The sequence below is a fragment of the Felis catus genome, chromosome B3, assembly GCF_018350175.1.
Source record: "Felis catus isolate Fca126 chromosome B3, F.catus_Fca126_mat1.0, whole genome shotgun sequence".
NCBI classification, from domain to species: Eukaryota; Metazoa; Chordata; class Mammalia; order Carnivora; family Felidae; genus Felis; species Felis catus.
Genome location: NC_058373.1, coordinates 31,538,844 through 31,563,721, shown reverse-complemented (window position 1 = coordinate 31,563,721; position 24,878 = coordinate 31,538,844). Strand labels below are relative to the sequence as shown.

Below are 24,878 nucleotides of genomic sequence, written 5' to 3'. Positions count from 1 at the left end.
CTATCGTTAGGGTGTTCTGGTCACTAGACTTCCAGCTTCCAGTGGTGAGGTTTAGTGGAGAGACCAGAACTTCAGGACCTGCCATCTGTGATCCTTTATCCTCCACTTCGAGTGGTCACGTGGCTTTACAGCGTGCTGTGTAGTATACAAACGTGCCATAAAATCATTCAAACACACATGCCGTGTAGAACCTGAAGAAAAGTGGGACAGCTCAGAGTGATGGCTTCGGGAGGATCAGCTAGGGATGAACAGGTTCTCAGAAAGTTGGGCCTTTGTCTCCTCCTCTTCTAGGATTATCAAGGATAAGTAACACCCACCCTCCTCCAACAACTGGACCTGGTTCTTCCACCTGACTCCCTCTTACTTTGGAACCATTACTGAAAGCGAAAGAACAAGAAGATGTCCCTGTAAGAGCAGCAGAGGCGGTTACCTGAGGAGTCTTTTACAGTCTGAGCCAAGATAGCACAATTGCTCAGGGTCTTCATCTTTGCCCTAAAAGATTGCCTTGTCCTCCGTCACTCTCCTATGCCCTTCTGAACTCTGTGCTTTGTTCTCCTTTAGAATGGTGGTTTGGCCTGGAGTGATGATGCGGACGGAGGCCGGGGAAGAGAGATCTCTCGAGATTTTGCCAAGGTCTGTAATGTCTCCTTTGTGGTAATGAATGGGCCAGCTCTGCAGTGGGTTGTTAAATCTGATCCCCAAGGAATAAGGACGGGAATGGCCCGTGAGTCACATTTGTAGTCATACAGATAGATGGTTGTGTATCTCTGGTGGAAATCTGCCTGCATTAGACGGAATTTTTCATTGTGTTTTTTTCTGGGGGACCGGGATTGCAGCTGTATGAACTGGACGGTGATCCGGAAAGGAAAGAGTTCCTGGATGACCTCTTCGTCTTTATGCAGAAGAGGGGTGAGTGTGCAGTCTCCTCAGTTTTTCAACTCAGTGAATATTAATTGAGTGCTTACTGTGTGTAAGTCACTGTTAGCCATTCTCCCTGCAGAGTGCTGGCATCTTAGCCCAGGAGAACAAGAGGCACTTAACTGCTGAGTGGTTCTGACCCTAGCAGAGTAGTCGACAACCAGATCGAAGAGGACAGAGAGGGCCTTGGCAGAAAATAAATGGAATGGTTCATCTAAATTTGGTCCTGCCTTATTTTTGTTGCTCTCTTCTGATTAAGCGGCCTCTCTGGTGTTATTTTAAATTCAAATGTACTTTTTTCTTAGCCTTATAGCAACTTTGGGCATCACTTAAACTAGTATGTCAGGTTTCCTCTTGGTGTTCCTAGTCCTACAGACACTGAGAAAGGCCAGTAAAAGACTAGAGGTCCCTCAGGATTTGTTGAGAGGGTCTGAAATGATCTGTGAAAAGGAAAGGCTAACTCGTTTTTTCTTACCCATTGGCTCTGGTTTTTGCACCCCGTGGCTTGGTTTGGGGCGCTCTGCATGGGCACCTACTTTATAATGCGCCTTCTCACTTCTCTGTCCTTCTCTCCTTCTCACTCCCACTCCCCACCCCAGCCATCTCCACTTTGGACCCTGGTGGGACTGAGTCTTGAGCCCAGTGACTCAACTTCCTGGCTTTATGTCCTGTCATAGCAATGAGTTCACCAGCCAGGTTAGCCCGCAGGAAGCATGGCCAGAAAGCCAGCCTCTCTAGAAGGTCCTCAGCAACCTGTGTAGTTCCACCTTCATCACCCTCAGGACAGAGCCACACAGCACAGCTGTTCCCACCAGCCTCCTGCCTGGGACCCTGCCTATGTCTGGTTGTGTATCTCTTGGTTTCTATGTCTGCTCCTTTATTGAGACCCAGGAATGAAATCTTCCTCTTTATCTTAGGCTGAGCTATAATGGCAGCCCCCAGCAGGTACTGTTCTGCGTTAACTCCTTTCTCTCCCTCTTCTCCCCCGACCCCCCAGCACACCCTTCCCCCTCTCTCCTCCTTCCTCTTCCTTTACCTTGTAAAGCCTCACTGCTGTCCTAGTAGCGTGCATGTTACTGCTGGTTTGCTTACAGAGGTAGTAGGAAGTTTGGTGTCTCCGTGTCCTCCCATCTCCAAGCCTCTCAGAGCCGTCCAGGCAGCCCACAGTTTACTCCTCCAGCTGCTATCTGGAGCTGCATGTGCCAATGCAAAACAAGAATATAATCCCCAAAGATAATGTGACTGGCAGCAGTGAAACTCCCTGGTTGCCCTGAGAGCGAAAAATCCACTTAATACTTTGGTCTCCCTTCCAATTACCTTTTAATTATTTACAAGCTCCACAAGCCCAGCTGGTGCAAACCCAGGAGCTGATCTCGTCTCAGAGGGGCTGCCACAGCAATATAGATTTTAATCAGCAGTGTGGCTCCACTGCTTTCTTTTCTACTTTATTGTCTCCCTTCCCAGAAGGATTTTTAAAGGAAAATGGAAGTTAGATCATCCTCGCCAAGAGTGAATGTCGGAAATTATTTGTTTACTACTCTGTGTCCCCAGTAGACTAGGAGCTCCTTGAGGACAGCCACTTTATCATTTCTTTGTGTCCCCGGTGCTCATACAGGACCAGACAGGGAGGTACTCAAGATGTGTTTGCCGTGCAAGCAGTCCTAACTCAGGTTTTCCGCACTTAGCTGGCCCCACGCAGGAAGGCTGAGCTGCCCCGCTCTGGGTAGCCGCCCTATAATCTGAAGTCAGCAGTAGAAAGCAGCGTGTGCCGAGAAGCCTGCCATGCTGTGGCAGCTGGGGACTGCCACACTGCCATCTAGGATATTTCTCAGGGACCCTGAAACAGGGGACTGCCACACTGCCATCTAGGATATTTCTCAGGGACCCTGAAACAGGGGACTGCCACACTGCCATCTAGGATATTTCTCAGGGACCCCGAAGCAGGAGTGAGTGACTCCCTTTGATCGTGTCAGTTTATGGTTATTCAGGCTGGGCAAATCTTTTTCTTCTTTCTTTCTTTCTTTTTTTAATGTGTATTTTTTGAGAGAGAGAGAGGGAAAGAGACAGAGCATGAGTGCGGAAGGAGCAGGGAGACACAGAATCTGGAGCAGGCTCCAGGCTCCAGGCTCCAAGCTGTCGCACAGAGCCCGACGCAGGCTCTCACAGTCGGGGAGATCATGACCTGAGCTGAAGTCGGGCGCTTAACCGACTGAGCCACCCAGGCGCCCCTGGGCAAATCTTTTTCTGCCCTCACCACTTACGTTAGGTATTTCACTGTTTGCTGGCATCACCCGTAGAAAGGAAACAGTGGAGTCCATGTTGCAATTTGTTAGTTACCCAAATACAAGGTTTCTCAGCCTCAGCATATTTACTTTGGGGACTGGACAGCCCTTTGCTATAGGGGCACCCCCCCCCCAAGTCATGATAACCAAAAATATTTCTAGATATTGTAAATGTCCCCTGGGGAAGAAAACCACGCCTTCCCCATTGAGAACCACTGCTAGAAGGATAGGAAAGAGGGTGAAGTTCTAAAATTGCCTTCACAGAGAAATTCTTCATGGAAATCATCTTCCCTCCACTCAGGTAGCCCTACCTGAGGGTGGTGGGGGCCTGTGCCAGGCAATATCACAGGCACTCCTCCTGTGGCCAAGTGCCAGAAGAGTGCGTGCCGGGCCCCTGTTCTGGGCTGGGGTACAGGGGAGGCCTCTGCACCTCCACCGGATTGGAGGTAACAGGCGGAAGACCCACACAGGTGGAGGCAGAAGCGTGGTGGCACCCGTGGGCCAGGCACAGCTGGAAGAATCCTTCATTGTCTGTGGCCTGGGTGAGTCAACTGGCACCAGATTGTGAAGAGCCGTGGCTGGCCGAGAAGTTAGCACTTTAGTCTGTGGACATAAAACGTGGGGCGCGTCACCAGAGCTGGGCCTTCAGGAAGCTTGCCGTGTGTGGCAAGCAGGGGTGATGGGGGCAGAGAGGGGAGAATGAGGCACAGAGACATTATGGAGGTTGTTCCCTTTAAACTCACAGTGGTCTCCTCTCTGGAAAACTAGCATCTAAGGCTGTAAACTAGATTGTGTGGCTCAAGAGGGCTCGGAGCAGATCACAGTTTTACTCATGTGATGCTTGCCGTCTTCCCTCTTCACACAGTGGTGAGACCAAGGGCCCTTAGACATTTGTGACTGGTTTCGTCACTCCCAAATCGGAGTGTCTGGGGCACTCAGGAGCCAGGTATCCTTAGCTGGGTCGGAGGAAAAGCCTCAGAGATCCCGGCAGCAGGGCAGCGACTCCTCCTCCAGGGCTAAGGGGAAGGACAAACATAGATTTCACAGGAGCCGCTGAAGATGGCCTGGGTTTGAAAGGCTTAGTGACTCCCACCTGGACCGTGAGTGGGGCCGGGCAGCTTTGACACCGCAGGCCGCACCGCAGGGGAAGCAGACAGGGCTGCAAGGGAGGCAGCGCCCAGCAGGCTGCCCAGCGAGTGCAGCTGCAGGTGATAAACGGCTGTCCAGCGGCAGAGGGGCCAGGCCGTAACTGCTGCTTTGTGCAGCGTCTCCTTCGCTTGTTAACGTGTTCGGGTGAATTGACTGCCACAGATGGGCCTTTCAGCTCCGGGCACCTTGGTTTCTGGGCCGATGGTCCCCTCCCCCACCAGCAGAACAAGCTGCCCCAGAAGGAGCCTGAGAAGAGGCCGAGGCAGCGCCGCGTTGTCGGGCTGTCTCCTGCCTGCCTTGGGAAACAGCCGCTGCGGCCCTGTCGGCAGGCACATGGCAGGGGAAAGAGCTGTAGACGGGGTGCGGGTCCAGGCTCGCGCCCCACCCATCTCCATGATCGGGAGCAAAGCATTCTCCTTCTGGGGGCCACAGATTCCTTATGTGTAAAATGTGAGGGTTCAATTCGAGTTAACCTGGAAGCTTCTTCCAAGTTCTGTGTTTTGTATCATGTCCATGATTGTGTCTTTTGCACTACCAACAACAGGTCACCCTCACTGACCAAAAAGATAGCAATTTTCTGTCGAAACAGTTGTGTAAAAACAATACTGAGGAGGTGCCTGGGTGGCTCAGTTGGTTAAGCGTCCGTCTTTGGCTCAGGTCATGATTTTGCTGTCCATAGTACGAGCCCCGCGTCGGGCTCTGTGCTGGCAGCTCGGAGCCTGGAGCCTGCTTTGGATTCAATGTCTCCCTCTCTCTCTGTCTCTCCCCTGCTCACGCTCTGTCTCTCTCTGTCTCTCAAAAAGAAAGAAATGTTAAATTTTTCTTTAAAAGTATTTAAAAAAGAAAACTATACCGAGGACCCCCCAAAAACAAGTACTTCTCCCCTTTCCATGCCCAAGCCAAATTGAATTAAACAAGTTGCTTTTGATCTTGACCCCCACCCGTGTTTCTCTGGAAAGACGGGTTAGATTTCAGAGTTCTGATGCCCCTTCTTGCTTATTACCTTTTGCTGCGTGCACACACACGCGCATGTCTGTGTAGAAAATACACACGCATTTCTTTGCAAACAATAAAGCCAAATCATTGTAAGTAAAATTCTCTGGCTAATTGAACTGACTATGGATGGTTTCTGAGATCTCATTCCGTGTTAGATTTTCCAGGGGGAAGTCTAGGTAGGCTGGAGGGGGACTAATTTGAAAGTCTGATAAGCAAGGGCTTATAAACAGTTCCATTCTCTGACAGTGAGGAAGAAAAGCTTGTTCCCTGGGTAGTGAAACAGAAAGAAATACGTCATCAAAGAGGAGAAAGAGGATGATTTTGCTGTTGTTTTTATTGTCCCATGTGTTTTATAGACCCCTTTCAACCCATTTTCTTATCTGCCGCTCCGCACAGCTCTAGCTCTGAGGGGTAGCGAGAGCAAAGGTTACCAGGTTAAGTGACTTGCCTAAGGTCACAGAGCCGACTTAGCACTTGTCCCCCAACTCCAGGCCAGTGCTCTTTCCCTCTCCTGCAGCGCCTTTGAGAAACAGCCCCTTGTGCCAGCAGCTCCGTCGCTTCCTGTTCAGGCAGTGGGCAGGCTTTGTCTTGCCTTCAGCCTTCTGAGCCCCACAGAGAATGCTGGTCTGCCTCCGCGGGCCAGTGTGTGGTAGGGTCTGACAGCATCTAGCTGATTAACACAGGGGTAGGACTGTTCGCATGAGAAAGGTCTTCATCTCAGGGTAAGGCCCGCCTCTCAAGGAAGGGCAGATGTGACGATTCACAGTAGCACAGAGGCTGCCATCTGTCAAGGCAGGATGGGGGGGTGGGGGGCACGGGAGAGGGAAGCTCTAACGCATCTTACACGCACCCAGAGCACCCCCGAACAAGGCTCTGCTCTCCCTGCCCTAGCCAGGCACACAGGTAAATGAGCTGCTTAGTCACATAGAGGACGAGCTTTGCAAGCCCTCACCCGGAGAACTGCCCTCCTCCCCCCACTAGTTCTGTTCAAGGCTGCAAACTGACCTTGGTTTTCCCAGATGGATTGTTGAATCTGTTTTTGATGTGTATATACAAAGAATTTACTGTGGGAAAAGGGCTTGGTCTGCCTCAAAGTGCGATTTGAGTGTTTTTCCTTCTGTTGTGTGCTTATCTATCCATCTCAGGCAAGGAAATGTTCATGACATATATCGCTCTGCCTTTTGGTGGAAGCAGTTTCTCATATATTCTTTGTAACTTGCAGTAAATGGTCTATGCCATGGACACTCTTCCTGATAGACTAAAATACGTGTCTCTGTCAGATGAAATAGGCTTTGGGGCTTCGTTTTCTAACTTTAGCACCAAATGAAAGTCTAAAATGCAAATATTTGTCTCATGATTGGCCTTTGTTTGAAGCCAAATCTTTTTCTCTCCCCAGGTATTCCAACTATTAATATACTGGGTTTTTCCCCCTTCTTTTCCATTTAAAATAGTCATTTAATATCCTATATCTACTCAGTTATCCCTAATAATAGGAAGGGATCCTGGTTTTTGGAAGGCATGATTAATTTGAAGAGCCCAATTTTGTCATTCGATTCAGCCTCTTCCCCTCCAGATCTTTTACTTATACTTTAGCACTTGGTAAAACTGAGTTGATAGTTTGCCCTTCTTTGTTCCAAGTGAGCTAATATTTAGTACCTCATTCAAGGATTGGTGTAGGAATAGTCTAAAGCAAGGATTTGGTCCACTTACATGGTGAGAAGATCTACTGAGTATTCAGAAGCCAGTGGCATGGTTTGGCAATAGAAGACAGTCATGAACTGCCTAGGCCATAAGGTCCTTGAGTTCTTGTACCTTTCCCCAGCCAACTTTCCACCCCCTCTCCTGGAGACACCAGCTAGGTCTGTTGGTCAGCAGCAGTCAGAGAAAGCAGAGAAGACATGATGATCCACCTCCTTCTAACTCCTTGACCAACTTCTCTGAACATAGTTGTTGTTTTTTTTTAATTTTTTTTTTTACGTTTATTTGTTTTTGAGACAGAGAGAGACAGAGCATGAAGGAGGGGGAGAGTCAGAGAGAGAGGGAGACACAGAATCCGAAACAGGCTCCAGGCTCTGAGCCATCAGCACAGAGCCCGATGCGGGGCTTGAACTCACGGACTGTGAGATCATGACCTGAGCCGAAGTTGGACGACGACTGAGCCACCCAGGCGCCCCTGAACATAGTTTTTAACGAAGGAGACAGCACAGCCCTGACCTTACAAGCCATAGTAGAACACAGCATTGCACATTGAACTTCACCTAAAGCAATTAGTCTGAGCTAGAGTATCAAAAAGGGTGAGGAGTTTGGGGCACCTGGGTGGGTCAGTCGGTTAAGCATCCTGAGTCTTGATTTTGGCCCCAGGTCATGATCTCACGGCTTGCGAGTTCGAGCCCTGAGTCAGGCTCTGCACTGATATAGCTTGTGGAGCCTGCTTGGGATTCTCTCTCCCTCTCTCCCTCCCTCTCTCTCTCTCTCTCTCTCTCTCCCTCTCCCTCTCCCTCTCCCTCTCCCTCTCCCTCTCCCTCTCCCTCTCCCTCTCCCTCTCCCTCTCCCTCTCCCTCTCCCTCTCCCTTTCTCCCTGTCCCTGCCCCCTTGGCCCTCCCCTGCTCCCACATGCATACTCTCTCTTAAAATAAATAAACTTTTTTTTAAGTTGAGGAGTTTAACATTTAACCTCTCAGGTTATGGTCCCTCCAGTACTCCCATGCATTGCTTCTGGCAATATAAATGGCCATAACCACTCTGGAAATTTATTTGGTAGTGTTTACTGTAGCTGAGCATATGCCAAACCCTGTCATTCAGTAATTCAGTAATTCCACTCGTAGGTGTATTCCCAAAGAAATGAATGCTGTGTTCACTGAAAGACATCTCAAGAATATTCAGAGCAGTACCATTTGTTAGAGCCAAACACTGGAAAGAACCCCAATGTCCATCAGCAGTAGAATGGACAGATAAATGGTGCTATAGTCACATAGTGGAATAGTGCGCAGCAATAAAAAGGAATGAACTGCTGTACGCACTGGAGGGATCTCATAGGCCTAATGTTGAGCAAAATAAGCCAGACACACAAGGGTAGATATTACGTGATTACACGTATGTGAAGTTCAAGCCTATCACCTGTGGTGGTGACACACGTCAGGGTGATGGCTACCTCCTGGGAGAGAAGAGGTGGGGAATGCATATTGATTGGGAAAGGGCATGAGAATTTTCTGGGGTGCTGGAAATGTTCTGTATTTAGATCTGAGAAGTGGTTACAGGGGTGTACATGGAAGCAGAAATCCAGTGAGCTGTGTAGTAAGATGCGTGCACTGTGGTGTGTATCTGCTGGACCCACTCGGTGGGAAACCAGAAGTAGAGCTTAAAGATACCTGTCAGTCCAGTACTGGGACGCTTGAGCATCTTGCCTCTGCTCTGTTATGTGGGACAGTCAGCCACACACTGCACCGAACGCCGCCAGACACGGCTGCCCCGTCTCCTGGCGTGAGGTATTTTCTACATAAACAAGTTGGGAGAAAAATCACCCGTCATTTCTTTGCCTGTTCCTGGGCGGCAGGACCAGAGAAGGAATGAATATGCAGAGGAATGGGCAGGAAGCCTGTCTGTCTGCCCAGGCACACTCCCCGCTTAACACGGGCCTTAATTCTTTTAGGCTCTCCAGTCGAACGCCCGGCTCTCTTGACAGGCAGTGGAAATGATTAATGATCATTTTCAAAGCCAGGAAAAAACAGCGAGGGTCCTTGGCAGGGCCACGTCCTGGGTCCTGGGCCCTCACCCCTGATCAGCGGGCGGGAAGGCAGCCATGTGACTGTCTGGGGTCCCCGCCCCTGACTGCGTCTCGTCTTCGTTGGAACAGGCCCATTTTCTGTGGTGGGGTGGATGTGCCACCTCCCATCTTTGTCTCTAGCGCCCAAGGAGACCATCTCCTCCCTCCGCCCTCCCCCCTACCCCTTCCCCCTATCTCCGCAGTCTTGAGTGGCAGGAAGGAGAGCGAAGTACCAGGGAGCAGCTTTTCTTTGGCCCATGTGTCTGGAAGTTCCCAATGACAGCTTTGGCCTTGCTAGTGCCGTGCCCCAGCGGCGTTCCCACCACCCAAGGGTTAAAGCCCCGGGAGCCCCACAGCCTCTCTGGGTCCCTGGCCCTCATAAAAGCCTTTTCTGCGTAGTCCCTTGGGCTGCCTCAGGCTCCCTGGCTGAAATCTGATAAGGGCCCTCTTTGTTGGAACTGTCAGTCTCCTTTATTGAGGAGGGAACTGGAGACCAGCGGCATTTCTTGGGGTACAGATAAGGCCCTGGATTCCTGTCAGAGGGAGCATGATTAATTACCCTCAATCCTAGCTCCTGCTTTGATAGCAGTGACTGACAGTACACAGGCTTCCCCATCAGGTGCTCACGCCCCCTCTGGGAGGCCCGATGGGGGTGGAGATTCAGCCTCCTGCAGGGCCAACGCTAGTGACCCACGAAGCGCTCTTGCAAAGGCCGTTTGCCTCCTTCCTGGTTCTCTGCAGGTTGTTTTTGCTCTTATTGTGGACAGAGATCTGTTACCTTCCAGGTGAAGAGCCTCCTTAGAGGAAGATATAATCCAGCCCAGAGACACCCCTCTTCCCTGCAAGGCTGGGGGAAAAGCATATGGCCGTGGTCCTTAGCCACACAGGGGCCTCCATAGGACAAGTTCCTAAACCATCCACCTAAAGTCACTTGGCAACATTATTCCATAATTCAGGCAAGCTCCTAAAACCAACTCACCCTCCCTTCGGCAATAATCACAACTATCCATTTTTGTTTTCAGTTTTTATTCATAGACTCATAGGACTGAAAGGCATCTAGCCCAAATTCCTCATTTCACAGATGGAGACACTGAGACCCGAGTATGTCAGTCCCTCATCCCCACTCCCCAGTATGATATATTGGTCCTCTTTCTTGTTCAGAAGGTAAACTCCACTACACGGCCTTCCCCCATTTCTCTTCATAGCTGAGTCTCCTTGAGGCAAGGGAGATGGCTGCCGGGTCCGTTAAGCACAGGGCAGCCTGCAGAGACAGACCAGTCTGAGGGTCCTGTTTCTGTCGTTTGTCTTGAAGCCAGCGCAGGTTTTGTGTATGGATTGTCTGGACAGTGTGAGAAAACCGTACCGTCCTCTACAGCTAGCACTCAGAATAGTCTCAGCTTTGTTTCTGACAGTATCGGGGTGCCTCCTACCCTGGGAACTATTTTCAGCAGTTTCACCGAGGGCCAGACTCTGGGAAGATAGCACCCTGCCCCCTTACCCACTCGTCTCTGCACCAGGGTGCCAGCTGTATCCCAGACCTGTGCTTTCTCCCCAGGGGTGCTGGGACGAGGTCACTTTTTGGTTAGATTTATGGCCTATGACTTCACATGCCACTGTGCCCCTTTCTTGTCGCCTCAGCTCCTATACCTACCTCTGTTTCCCCTGCCCTGAGCAGTTCTCAGCCTCATGCAGTCACATTCTGTGTGACTATCAAAACGCTAACTTTTCATGAAATTTCTACATCTGTAATGTTGTTGTCTCTCAAAGAAGCCATGTCAAATGGCTAGACAGTCCAGTGATGACTAGGGAATAGCCTCCAGAGGCCGTGTGAGCTACACCTGAGAACCTTTCATGGTTCATAGCTACACCTCATCTTCAAACAAAATCAGTATAAACAGCTTGGTCACTTTCCATTTTCCTGGCTTGCCTCCATAAATGACCGTGTCCAAAAGTACAATACACTGTTTACGTTTGAAGATTTACCAGCATCGGAGATTGTAATGAAAATCGTGTAAATTATGAAGGCCATTTGCAAATGGATTTCGAAAACCAGATACGTAGCTCCCATCTGTGACGGTTGGAGGACAGCACTCCCATCAGCTGGGCAAGCCCTGCCTCGTGGTTGGTTACACACTCAGCCGCACCCGTCTGTGTATGGCCCAGACCTGGCTGCCCTCCACTCTTTAACACATGCTGCCCCTTCTCTTTGACCCCACTGAGCGTGTTCATGGTCTCTTTACCTTCTCAAAACCACCCCCCCCCCCAACTCTCCATCCATCCTTCTGCTGCCTGTCCACTTTTCATGGGACCTGGACGCAAAGACCTTAACAACCCTGGGCTTCCATTCCCCCAGTTTGTTTACTAAGGGTCGTGACCCTAATGAGCCCGCTGGGACCTGAGAGGAGACAGTGACTTCTGTTCAGGGTTGTCAGCCTCAGACACCTGACTTGATGCTGGTGACTGGTCTGGCGGGCGCACTGCAAGCATTACGGAAATGCATCTGAGATTCCAAGTTGGGTAACCCAGAGCTAGTAGCTATGACTCTGAGGAGCATTTTTTTTTTCCAACCTGCACAGTAGTTTAACTTATTACACACTATAACATTTAAGAGATGGTGAAGGAGAAACAGTCTCTGCCTTCACAGCTGACAGTCGTCCTGGGCTACCCAGTGAACATATGTAAAATGATCAGAGACCAAGTATCGCTGAACTTGTAGGCGTCATAACAGGAATTCGGAGAGAGAAGAAATCCCTGTGAACTAGGATAGCTAGAAGATTCTTCCTGAAGGCCACTATGGAGAGGACTTGAGCAGAGGCAGGTCATGTTAGGCTTGATGAGGGAGAGCACCAAACAAACCATGGAGGAGAAATGGGCCTGGTTTGGGGAGTGTCATGAGGGGACCCAGCTAATGAGTGAGAGTGAGTTGTTGGGATGCTTGAAATACTTTGTAGGTAACCTTTTAAAGGGTGTTGGGGCCCCAGGTGATGAGACTGGGCTTGTGGGGCGGGATGGGCAGGCATAAGAGTCTGTAGGTGTTGAACAAGGATGCCAGGGCCGTGGTGGCAGCCGCGCTCAGGGTGAGCGCATGGGTAAAGAGGCCACCGTGGGCTGGGAAGGCAGATACGTTTGAGAAGTGCCTCTAAGGAAGGATTAGTGGAGCCTCCTAACAACCTCAAGGGGGGTGATAGGGGAGAGAAGAGGAGCCGGTGCTGCCCAAGACCCCAGAAGATGATGGTGGTGCTGGAAGGAAAAGGAAGTGATGGGAGAGGATGGGCTGGCTTGGGGATAAGGGTAAGCTCAGTGTGAACATTCTGACTTGGAAGGGAACGGGTCACTGTGAAGATGTCCAGGAAGCTTCTGCAAATGCGAGGGGGCCTTGGGACTGGTCCTTCCAGAGTCTGGGCGATGCCATGAGGGTGTGAACTCGCCTGGCCATGAGTGTGCTTCGGCAGACAGGCCTCCCGAAGGACGTGGACCTTAGCCCTGTCCTTCCAGGAGACCAGTTCTGCCATACCAGGCTCTCGTGTTTACGTCCGGAATCAGGTTCACTGTCCAGAACACAGGGAGAAAAAGTGAACCAACACAAACTATGTGTCTTGGCAGTGTCCCCACAGTCCTCTGCATATTTTACTTGTGAATCTTTGGATCTTACACTATGACCCCTTTGTTTTGACCCTCTAAGGACCAGCTGATCAAGACAAAAGTTCTTCCAGACCTCCTGCCCCCTCCCCACACTTAGAAAAGAGGCCTGGTGCTGCCATCCAGCTCCACATACATGTTCATGCTCAGGCTGTTTGCTCTTCGTGCCTCTAGCTTGCATTATCCTGTAAAAGAGTTGATGAGGCCAGTGTTTCAGGGCTAGGAAGAAAATGGCATTCCTTGAGGGGAAAGAAGCAGGAAGAGCTGAAATAAACAGCAGTTCTCGAAAATCAAGCTGTCTCACCGTCCACCAGGCAGGCAGTGAGACCTCAGCAAGACTGGGGCAGTGGGAGGGGGCCAAGGCAGAGGAGAGCAGCCTGTGTACAGTAAAAGGAGTTTGCCATCAAAAGGCAACAAGTCTCATACCCTGCCCTGGACGGTGACCCTTCCCTGCGGAATTCTCCCCTCTGACCTCCAGATCATTAATCCTGAGGCTGCCAAATGACAGTCATCCATCACGCCTCCTGACGAGCATCCCAGCCGCCTGTGAAAGGACCCCAGCCCCGCCCTCCCTGCCGTCCCCTGGTGCTCATTAGTGGGCCTTCCTGCCTGGTGCCAGGTTTCCTAATCAAGTCCCTGGCTCCTCTCACTTCCCTTCGGGGCCAGTGGCGGAAGCTGCTCTGACCCTCCCTCTTGCAGAGGCCAGGGAGGGGGTGGAGTGATTAGTGGGGAGAGAACCATTGAGTGGCTTTTTATCCCCCTGGAGACTTGTGTGTCCAGCGGCTCCTTTGACTTGGTGGGGACACAGGAGAGAAAACATTTCTCCATCCTGCCGCAGGAGAGGGGGAAGCAGGCAGTATGCAAATGAAAACACTGTTATAAAGTGCATGTAGAGCTACAAAAGAGACACCCAGGGAGCTGTGCAGGTGGGTGGTGGGACAGCCGAGTGGCTTCTGAAGGCTCGAGAGGAATGTGAGTGGCCACATCATTAGGAAAAAATCTGGACTCATCTTGGTAGCCAAAAAAATAAAAATAAAGGGAAAACATACCCAGAAAGACTAATGTCTTAAGCAAGACCACAAAGCCTGTGAGATGGACCTGTCTGCTCATCCCAAGGAGAGTCTGTCTGATAGCTTCCAGCTTAGGGAGTTGGAGTCCGATTAAAGCAGATTCGTGAACATATTTCTAACTCAGCAAAAGGTGGGCACATGGATATGTCTTCTTTCTCTGCTTGATAACACAACTCTCTGTTTCTCTATTTGGACAATCACAGGGACTCCCATCAACCGAATCCCCATCATGGCCAAGCAGATCCTGGACCTATATATGCTGTATAAGCTGGTGACCGAGAAGGGGGGCCTGGTGGAGATCATCAACAAAAAAATCTGGCGGGAGATCACCAAAGGCCTGAACCTGCCCACATCGATCACCAGCGCCGCCTTTACCCTGAGGACCCAGTGAGTGGCCAGGGCCCTAGGGAAAGGAAGCTGAGGCTGGAGAACAGGGATGTTTTAACCTAGAGGAGAGGAAGGAAGGAAGGAAATTCCACTGTACAGTGAGCAAGATGAGAGGAATTCCCAACGCAGCCAGGAGCTTTCTGAGAGGAGTCCCTCTCTAGACCTAAGTAAGGATGAGAGCCACCATTTCCCAAGAATGTTCCTAGGCTACTTTGCCATTCTCTTTCTTTCGGGCCTCACCATTAACTCCGTGAAGTAGGTGTTATGCCATTTTTCAGAAAACAAAAACTGAGTCTCAGAGATCACAGTTGAGCTGAGATTCACCCCTGGGCTTCTGGCCCTGCATCCACTCCTTCCAGGACATCGTCTCCCCCACACACCCCCACCCTAAGCCTTAGCCCTTCCTGCCTGACATTCTGCGTGCCCGGCCACAGAGGACCGGGATGTGGGACCCGTTTTTGCAACCATGTGAACTGATTCCGAGGGTAACAGGAGCAGGGGAACCAAGAGTAGCCTGAGGGGCATCGATTCTTTGGAGCATGCTGGATGTTGCTTTCTAAAGAATATGGAATGAGCATCTGTGAGTCAGTACGTCATAGCCTTGTTGAGAAGTGGGAAGGCTTTATCTTTGGAACTCTTCCAGCAGGAGTCGGGGACAGCACTGTAACCAGTACAGTGGTCATTCTCTTGAGGCTCTTGGGACATCTGATGCAAGGACGGACAGCACTTCTGGGTCCACGCACAGTGGGACAAATCACTCCTATCCGAGCAGCATGACTCAGAATAGTTAGGACGTCCCAGGAGCCAGGAAGACATTGCAAAACCTTTCTCCCAGGGTACTAACACAGCACCAAAACACACATGAAACATGAGTGGAGATGTGCTTTATTTCCCTGAAAGAATGGTGCCTCTGAGTGGAGCAGAGATCAGGACAGGGTTGAGTAGCAGCTGGCGGGCCCTGGACCTTTCTCTTCTGCCAAGTGACCCTGTGTCCTAGAGGCCTGCCCCACAGAGACCCAGAAACTTACACTGGGCGGCGTCTGGAGCCGTTTTGGATTATTCTCCTCGCTTGCTTCCTCTCCTCCAGGTACATGAAGTATCTCTATGCCTACGAGTGTGAGAAAAAAGCCTTGAGCTCCCCGGCCGAGCTCCAGGCAGCCATCGACGGCAACCGGCGGGAGGGCCGGCGGCCCAGCTACAGCTCCTCCCTCTTTGGCTACTCGCCTGCTGCTGCCACTGCTGCCACCGCCGGGGCCCCCGCCCTGCTCTCCCCACCCAAGATCCGCTTCCCCATCCTCGGGCTGGGCTCCAGCAGTGGCGCCAATGCCAGCAGCCCTCGGATATCCCCAGCAACCACTCTCAGGAAAGGTCTGCAGGGGCCAGGGAGGGGGGGGAGGAGGGGGGCAGGGAGGGAGTGGGAGAGCCCGTCGTCAGGTGCGAGGTCTGTGCAGCTCTGGTGCCTTTGCCAGGTGATGGAGTCCCAGTGACGACGGTGCCTGTGCCAAACCGCCTGGCTGTGCCCGTGACCTTGGCAGGCCAGCAGGCCGGGCCCCGGACGGCCGCGCTGGAGCAGCTGCGGGAGCGGCTGGAGTCAGGGGAGCCCCCGGAGAAGAAGGCCTCCCGGCTGTCAGAGGAGGAGCAGCGCCTGGTGCAGCAGGCCTTCCAGCGCAGCCTGTTGAGCATGGCGCGCCAGCTGCCCATGAAGATCAGGATCAACGGCAGGGGTGAGCGCCTCCTCCGACTCCACTCTCCACTCCCTGCCCTCCTGCTGAGGGCCCTCCTCCTGGCTCCACTCGGGCCCACCACGCCCCAGGACTGGGGTGGGGGCCCCTCCGGGTTCTGCCCTCCAGGTACCCGGAAGGGTCTCAAGGCCAGAAAGCCACACGGGGCTTTACCTTCACCAAGCTGACTAAAAACTGCCGGAGGCAGTGCCCTGTTCTCTGTCAGAAAAGAAAAGCATTTGTTCAAGGGGGAGGAGCCAGAGACCTTTGGGCACAGCTGCTGTGTTTCTCTTCCTCAACAGCCTTTTGATCTGTCTAAATTAAAGGGCTCAGCCTTCACCCTGGTACCTCCCCGGATGTAGATCTGGGCGGAAGATGGCATCTCCATTCGGAGCCTCCGGGAGGGGCCAGGCTGCCTGTGACCCTTACAGAGGAAAGAGGAAATACCAGTTTGGCAGCATAATTGACATCTTTCCCTTCCCTTCCTCATTTTTCAGGTGCCCTACCTTCTGGACTCCTGAATCACACACTCCATGCCCCTTGTTCCTTTCTCCTCTCCCCCCACCCCCCACATTTTCTTGGCCATTCTTGCCCCGATTCTGTCTCAGAACAAACTTCAGCCAGCATGTGGTGGGAAGTCAGGTGTGAAGGGAGCTGTGTGCATTTGAGGGCAGCACTCCCTGCCCCACTGTCCCCAGGTGAGGAGCAGGACGCTGGGGGCGACAGCCCAGACGGCAGGGCTCTGCTCTGTTACCTGCACAAGCCAGACACTAATAGCAAAGCAGCTCACCTGGAAGAAGTACTTGGTTGCGTGATGAAAGGGCAGAGTGTAAGGTGAACCAGGCAGAGCCAGAGCCTACAGTTCTCTACAGACCCCAGGTGGTCAGGTGGAGATGGGTGCCAGGTGCCGGGCCACATGCTGTGCAGGTAGACCCTCTACCTGAGGACCACCCAGCCCGGTTAAGGGCAAGAAGAGGTTAAGGGCAAGTCCTCAGAGGCAGGGACTGGGGCTTGCTGGTCTCTGGTTCCCCAGCCTGATGGATAGTGGATGCTTAGTTAGCATTTGCTGAAACACTGAAAGTGGCAGTGCACAGCTGTGAGCCAAGGTCAGTCTTTGCAGCCTGTGATCCCTTTCGTGGATCACAAAGGGAATGGGGGAAGTGAGTGGCTAAGCAGGGAACAGAGAAAGCCAGCGATAGGGTCTTGGCAAGCCTGGGTTCTCCTGCTGCCTGACCTTACGCTCAGGGGAAGGTTATCCAGATACTTTCTAGAACAGTGGGAGGCCTCACCTGCTCTGGTCAGTCCGGGAGAGTGGGAGAGCCTCGGAGAGGACACTGCAGTGTTGGAAGTCCTAATCAGGCCCGCTGTCTCCCTTGTCCCTAGCAGAAGACAGAACAGAGGCCTCGGCCGCAGCGCTGAACCTGGCCACAGGCAGCATCGGGAGCATCAACATGTCCGTGGACATCGATGGCACCACCTACGCAGGTGAGGCTCTGGGAGCCCCGAGGGAGGCCCACAGCCAGGGCCCCTCCTGTCACCCTCCAATCTGAACAGCTTCCCAGGGGTGGCTCTCTTGTATGTAGTCTCGAGGTTCCAAAGGTTAAGTGGTTTTTCCAGACTGGGAGAGGCTGAGGATTGCCAGCAGGATGACGGATCCCCCCCCCACCTTCAACAGAATGGTGGAGACCCTTCATCTAACCCTTTTGGACCAACGGTTGAGTCGCTAATTGCACCCATCACTTAAGCGCGAAGCATCATAATCCCGTCCATGCCCATGCCTTAAACATCGCGTTTGCCATCATGGACCTGTGGCACACAGGGCTCCTTGGAATGGTTCAGCTCCACTCTCCCTAGACATTGCCTGTCATTCCCTTTCTTTAAAATGGACCAAGGAGTGACACGCAGGCAAAGGAATCTGAGTGCAGCAGAAATCCGCCTGTTTTTACGATTCCACCCAGTCCTTTAAAGTTATTGCTCTCAGTCTACTTGGGCAGTAGTTTGTTGGCTGGTTGGGTTAGCATCTCTACCAAGTCTTTTCAATTGCTGGAAACCAGTCCTTTTCCCGCTCCCATTTCTTTGGTTTAGGGGTGAGTTTGGGAACAAGCCCCACCAAGTCTTACTAGTAAGCACGGCTTGCTGAGTGGGGGCCAGAGAGCCCGAGGGGTCCAGAGGAGGGGCTTTAAAGGTACACATTCCATCAAACTGGGCCTCACGCTCTGGCTCTGCCGGCCACCAGCTGCCAGCATCAGGGTTGCAGCCAGGGAAGGGACGGAGTTCCTGGAAGCAGCCTACAGAGAAGCAGCGATGCCACATCACCTTACCGGTCACCACATGACTGGTGCTTTGGAGGCCACATTGAGAAGTCTCAGCCTGACACAGGGGGCCTCTCGAGACCAGGCGAGACAACAGGCAGGGCCTAGGTGCCCTTTGCCATCTGGTGGTGCTTGATGGTCTAAGAGGATTGGGGGCTGGGGGTGGGTCCATGGAGAAAGCAGGGAAGGACGAGATCAGTGTCTGGAAAGTGGGAGATAACGCCTCCTCACAACATGAGGAGCAGTCAGAAGGGAGGTGAAGGCACCCCAGACCTCACCTGCATCACCCTTGTCCCACCTGTGCCCTTTCTTGGTGGGCGTGCACGTCTCACAGGCCAGGAACTGGGAAGTCGTTCCCAAGAGCCCCTCACCTCTGTCCTCACCACCAGAGCTGACAGACCCCGCTCCTCTGCTCTCTCCCCTTTTCTGCCACCCCACAGCCCCGCTGCCCTGGTTTGGGCCTCTTTCCTTGTGGGCCTCTGTCGCCCCTGTTCCTCCCAGCCCCATGGAGAGCATTTTAAAACCCATATCTTATCGTGTCCTTCCCCTTCCTAAAAGCTCCAGGGCCTCCACGACCCACGCAGGGTAAAACCTGCCTCCTAAGAGGCACACAGGCCTCCCTTCCCTCATCTTCCCATCTGTCCAGCCTCACCTGCCATGCCAGCCTCCAACACATTGCCACCTCCCTGCTCTGGCTCTTCCTTTGGCCGCTCTTTCTGATAGCCCAGGCATGCTCTCCCCCCGAGCCTTTCCTGACCAGCTTGCCCCTGCCTTCCACCACCTTCTCTTTGTTCCCACAAGCCCCCGGAGGAGGGAGCAGTGCTCGCAGAGCACCGGTTACATCTCCTCAAAAATCATGGTTTACGTTTCTGCCCCCTGGCCGGCCTGTCAGCACCTGAGGCCGGATGGTATTCAGGACTCTGGTCAGCGGCCAGCATGGTGTCTGGAACGGAGCCTTATACAGGGCTGGGCACCCGTAGCGGGAACAGAGTGCAGCTGCCCGAGACTCTTTGCTCACGCTCGTTCCTCCCCTCCCCCGCAGGTGTGCTGTTTGCCCAGAAGCCCGTGGTCCACCTCATCGCAGGGTCTGCCGCCCAGAGCATGGGCGGCAGCGGCAGCGGCAGCTCTCACTGCTCAGCCAGTCCTACCTCGTCCCGGGGCACCCCCAGCGCGGAGCCCTCCACCAGCTGGTCCCTCTGAGGGGCAGGACCCAGCTCCCCGTGCCCCGCTCTCCTGTCGAGAGTGAAGGAGGTTGATGCACAGAATTTACCTCATCTCACGGAGCCCACGTCAAACACCATGTGGCCAGATGTTGAGAGTTTGGACATGTCCGTCTGTCCGGGCTCCGTTCGGGTCCTGCTGTACTCTGGGGACAGGGAGAGGCTGCAGGGGCAGGACAGGGCAGCGTTGTCCAATCAGGGATTGTGCTGGAGAACTGGGCGGGGTCTGTGGGCAGCCAGCTTCCTCCGGGGTTCCCAGGCCACCTCCCGTCCCGGGCACAGTGTATCGACAATCTGTAAGCCGGCACAGGGCTGGAGGCCCTCCAGAGCCCTTCCCCTTAATTTATTTCCCTTCCCCTGCTTTCTGCCGTGACCCTGGGGTCACTGGCCTCTTCCCCTGCTCAGCCCTTCAGTCTTTAACTCCCATGTTGGGGCTGCTAGGGGCCAAGACAATGCCTTCATGGCCTTTCTCCGCTGAGCATGGGATGGGGCCCTTCTACCCACCTCACCTACCATGTTTGGTTCCAGGGGTGTGGGTCCCTCATATTCAAGTCTCGAAGCTATCCTCAGGGCCCCATGTTCCTCTTTTAACGGTCCCAAGAAAGGGCACACGAGGGCAGTCCTCAGGCCCCAGAGCTTACTGGGTACCTGCTGAGGGAGAGGCAGAGCCTCAGGGGGCTGCCCAGGCAGGCCCTGGCACCCGCTTTCACACTGACCCTTTTCTGGCCCTCCCAGACCTCACGCTCTGACTCGCCCTTTTGGCCACCTCTCCCAGGAACAGCCCACTTGTCCCTCGGGCCCTCCCTTCTCATGGGGTCACCTCAGCCCCAACATCCCCAAACCTGCTGATGTCGGGTTCATTGAAATACCTCAGATTTGTAATTGTTGATGTTTGATTCTTCAGGAAGTATTTGCATCTCTGATATCTTTTTTATATGTGTTTTGCTGACTTTTTTGTTTTTAATTTTTATTGTTGTTATTGTAGCACCAAAGAAATGAAAGCAGATCACCCCTAAAGCCGAGCAAACCTTTGGTACCCCAGCCCCTCCGGCCCTTCGCTAAGACCCCAGTGACAAGGCGGGGAGGCAGGCAGGGCAGATGACTCAGGGATCACGGTGGCCGGGGAGGCGGTGAAGCGAGAGGCCTTTGCTCATGCAGGTCAGGTCCAGAAACCACACGGTTCTGAAGATGGTTCCTGACCCATTTGCTGCCAGAGCAGGGCTGGTCCCACACCCCTACCCCCAGCTCCCCAGGGTGGGGACAGAATGGCTCCCCTTCACTCAGCATTGCCACCTCAGGGCAGGGGCAGGCCGGGGAGGCCCTGGGCCTTATAGAGGCCTTGTAGAGCCGTCCCAGGGATAAGGGGATGCCATGAGCTCCATCCTCCCTTGGGCCCCTGGGCTGGAGCAGGCCGCTCCCGTATTGGGAAGATGGGGTGATTGTCACACCAGGCTCATCTCTGGTTGAGTCCGCCCTGCAGAGCTCACAGAACACCGCTCACTGTGACGTCATCGGGCTGTGGTGGTGACAGGCCACGCTGGCACGAGCTGTCACACGGCTAGCATTCGGCCCTGTCTGTGAAAGGAAAGGGAAATCAAAAGCTGGAGCACAAAACAGCTCCCTCAGCCTGGTAAGCTGCACTCTGCCAGATGCATCTTCTCACTCCCTCCCCAGCCTTCCACACACTTGCTCACACACACACACACACACACGCACACACACACACACACACACAGCCCCACCCAGCGGGGTCTGACCCTCTTCTGGCCTCAGGAGCCTTCCCGCCTTACCCACCAGGTAAGCGCAGGCGGTGGGCAGAGAAGAGTGTCTGGGATCCGGTGCCAGGAAGGGCCCGGTTGGCTGGCGCTGGGCCCACTTGAAAGTGTCGCAACATTTGGCCAGTGTGTCTTTCTCAGGGGTTTGGTCACGAAGGATGGACTCTTCTAGCCGGAGGACACAGGGACAGTGCACTGTGGCTTTCTGGTCATTGGATCCTCTCCCCTTCCCCAGGCAGCTTGCCCAGCCAGCTTTGCCCTCTCAGCAAACCCTTGCTGCCCTCGAGGACAACAGCAGGGTCTCAGCCCGGAAGCCCAAGAGTCAGGGATGCCAGCAGGCGCCCCAGGAGCGGGGCCCTGGGCAAGAGAAGCTTTCCCTGAAGGCCACAGGGCAGGCGGTGGGCCGGGGCCGCTTCGTCCCCACCCCTCCCTCCCTTCCCCATCTGTGTACTCTGACCAGGAAAATGTGCTAGCACATGGGTAGCCTAGGCAGTGGATAAATACCTCAGACGTCCTCTTGCAGCAAGTGTCTGTATATGTTGTGGTTATTTTCTATCTTACATGTTCTCGAATGTTTATATTTCAATAAACCTCTACCTCTTCACACAAGCAGGTCTCTCGGATGCTTTCAGTGACCCTCCCAGTGGGCAGTGATCGGGATGAGGGAGCGGTGAGAGCCTTGAGAGTAGAAAGGACCCGCTCCTCTGGATCCCTGGGTTTTCCTGAACCTTCTGCCCTTTACTGCTTATCCATTCTCCAGAGTGCTCACTTTCAGCCTGTTTCTGGCTTGGCAGGAAACCCTAGGTATTGCCTGACCACCAGGACCATCTCCAGTGGTTCCGCATCAGTGTCCTGGCAGGCACAGGGCCAGGGGACTGCCTCCATTTAGCAAGGCTTTTTTTGAGGTCCTGCCGAGTAAGTATGGTCCCCGTGCTTATGGAGCTCACGGTCTTGTTGGGGAGGCACACACAATTATCCAATCAAAAATTGAAATGCAATGTGACTGGGACAGTAGGCCATTGATGGCAGATGGATGCTGGGGCAGCTCACTGGGGCATCTCTGGAAAGCCTCCCAGAGGTGGCGATCTTTCAGCTGGAAGAGTGAGGTTGCCAACTGGAGATGTGAGGAGAAGCATTCTCGGCAGAGAAACTGATCTATGGAAACTTGGTGGCCTCAGAGGACCTGCCCTTGGGGAATTGTGGCCAGGACCTGGAGTTGGAGGGGTGAGGAATTGGGGAAAAGTATGGCTGGGTCCAGGATGGATCCCAGGCTAAGGGATTTGGGTGCCATCCTTTGAGCATCAGGGCACTGCTGACACGTTTTAACCAGGACCTAGGCTTAAAAAGAGGCTTTTCTGGAAGTGTGATCTGGAGTCAGGAGACATTCTGGACATTAGACCTCTGGGATGCCACCGCTGGAACTCGGGCCTGGACCCAGAGTGCCCAGACTTTTTTTTCCACCATGATGCACATCCTATGGCTATAACCCAGTTTTGGTGAAACCAGGAGAAGTGGGCAGAGAGGAAAAGCACTGGGGATTTGCAATTGCCCTCCTCCACAACAACAACGCCCCTCCCCAGTCTGTGCAGTCCTCTGAGGCAGGCAAATGCAGACCCCTTTGCCATTCTGAAGTGCTAGCAAACGAGAGTGACCTTGGGACAGGCTTGAGCCTCTCACTGGTCTCTAAACACCTTTTGAAAGAAATGACCAGTCCTTTAGTAATTTTTTTAAGTATTCTCTACACCCAACGTGGGGCTCAAACCCCCCAGTCCGGAGATGAAGAGTCACATGCTCCACTGACAAAGCCAGCCAGGCACCGCTAGCCCTTAGTACTTTAATAACTGGTAACCAGTAGTTGGTGTCACGCCTCACAGCTTCCTGTGACGCAGCAGGAGGCCCACGAGGGTGTCGGGGAGGTGAGGAGAAGCAGGGTCTAGAGACCTCTGAGGCGGAAACGGTGCATCGTGACTGCAGGGGGTGGTGCGAGGAGAAAAGCTCCCGACGGACGTGGAGAATCTAGGAAGAACAAGGCACCAGGCCGCTGCAATTCCTTCCCGTTTCAGTTTAACAAGACCTATAGGAGAATATCTTCCAAGACCTCGAGAAAGGGAAGGATTTCTCCCACTAGACCCTCCAAAAGAGTTTATCAAAAGATCCTGGTATTTTGGGATACCTGGGTGGCTCAGTCAGTTAAGCATCTGACTCGATTTCAGCTCAGGTCATCATCTCACAGGTTCGTGAGTTTGAGCCCCACATCCGGCTGTGTGCTGACAGTGTGAAGCCTGCTTGGGATTCTCTCTCCCCCTCTCTGCCCCTTCCCCCTCAAAATAGGTAGATACAGGTTTTGGGGGCACCTGGGTGGCTCAGTTGGTTAAGCTTCGGACTCTTGATTTCGGCTCAGGTCATGATCACACGGGTTGGTGAGATCGAGCCCTGCATTGGGCTGTGTGCAGACAGCTTGGAGCCTGCTTGGGATTCTCTCTCTCTCTCTCTCTCTCTCTCTCTCTCTCTCTGCCCCTCCCCCGCTCATGTTCTCACATTCTCTCACTCAAAATAAATGAACAGGAAAAAAAAAAGAAGATACTGGTATTTAGAAAGACACACTGGGAGAGTCCCCTGGATGGCTCAATTGGTTATGCATCCACCTCTTGACTTTGGCTCAGGTCATGATCTCACGGTTAGTGAGTTTGAGCCCTGTGTTGGACTCTGCACTGATGGCACGGAGCCTGCTTTGGGTTCTCTCTCCCTCTCTCTCTGCCCCTCCCCTGCTTGTGCTCTCTCTCTCTAAATAAATAAACTTTTTTTTTCAACATTTATTTATTTTTGGGACAGAGAGAGACAGAGCATGAACAGGGGAGGGGCAGAGAGAGAGGGAGACACAGAATCGGAAACAGGCTCCAGGCTCTGAGCCATCAGCCCAGAGCCCAATGCGGGGCTCGAACTCACGGACCGCGAGATCGTGACCTGGCTGAAGTCGGACGCTCAACCGACTGCGCCACCCAGGCGCCCCTAAATAAATAAACTTAAAAAAAAAATAGATGATACTTGCAACATAAAACTAACAGCCAGTGTGTGTGTGTGTGTGTGTGTGTGTGTGTGTGTGTGTTAATGCTTATTGTTAAAAGCAAAAGGGGGGGGGGGTTGAAAGAGGGGGCCAAGTCATGAACAGCTGTTTTGCAGAAGAGGAAATACGAATGGCTGGAACTTGCTGGGGCCAGGGAAATGCACAGAAAACCATTCCACACCATCAGATTGGCACACACTTTGGTCTTACAATACCAGGTCTTGGCAAGGATGGGGAGCAATGGGAACTCTTGGAGACTGCTAGGGGAATGTAAATTAGTCTAACCACTTTGGAAAACACTTGGGCATTACCAAGTGGCACATGCAATTCTCCCAGGTTTGTACCCCAGAGGAACTGCACGTGTGCTCCAGGAGACCTGACAGCACTTAGCTATGAAACTATCGATTTCTGAATACTGGTGTGGGCCAGGTGCTGTTTTAAGTTCTCTGTGTTAATTCCTTGGATTCTCTACACTATGATTCCCATTTTACAGATGAGGAAACCGAGGAACAGAGAAGTTGAGTAACTAGCCTGAGTTCTTATAGCTAGTGAGAAGAGCTGTAGGGGTTCTAATTCGGTAGC

General features: G+C 52.9%; 1 protein-coding gene across 9 annotated transcripts in view; it reads left to right on the top strand.

Annotated features, from left to right (window-relative positions):
- Positions 1 to 21,841, top strand: part of ARID3B (AT-rich interaction domain 3B) — a 57,883-nt gene extending 36,042 nt beyond the window's left edge. For 6 of the 9 annotated variants that reach the window (XM_023255056.2, XM_045059027.1, XM_019832049.3 and 3 more), the window contains exons 3-9: positions 562 to 633; positions 837 to 909; positions 14,021 to 14,204; positions 15,292 to 15,572; positions 15,656 to 15,928; positions 17,309 to 17,410; positions 19,280 to 21,841. In XM_023255056.2, the coding sequence (XP_023110824.2) occupies positions 562 to 633; positions 837 to 909; positions 14,021 to 14,204; positions 15,292 to 15,572; positions 15,656 to 15,928; positions 17,309 to 17,410; positions 19,280 to 19,437 (1,143 nt within the window). In that variant the 3' untranslated portion in view covers positions 19,438 to 21,841. The remainder of the gene's footprint in view (positions 1 to 561; positions 634 to 836; positions 910 to 14,020; positions 14,205 to 15,291; positions 15,573 to 15,655; positions 15,929 to 17,308; positions 17,411 to 19,279) is intronic. The other 3 variants (XM_045059026.1, XM_045059025.1, XM_045059024.1) reach the window with 3 other exon arrangements.
- Positions 21,842 to 24,878: the final 3,037 nt, after the last annotated feature.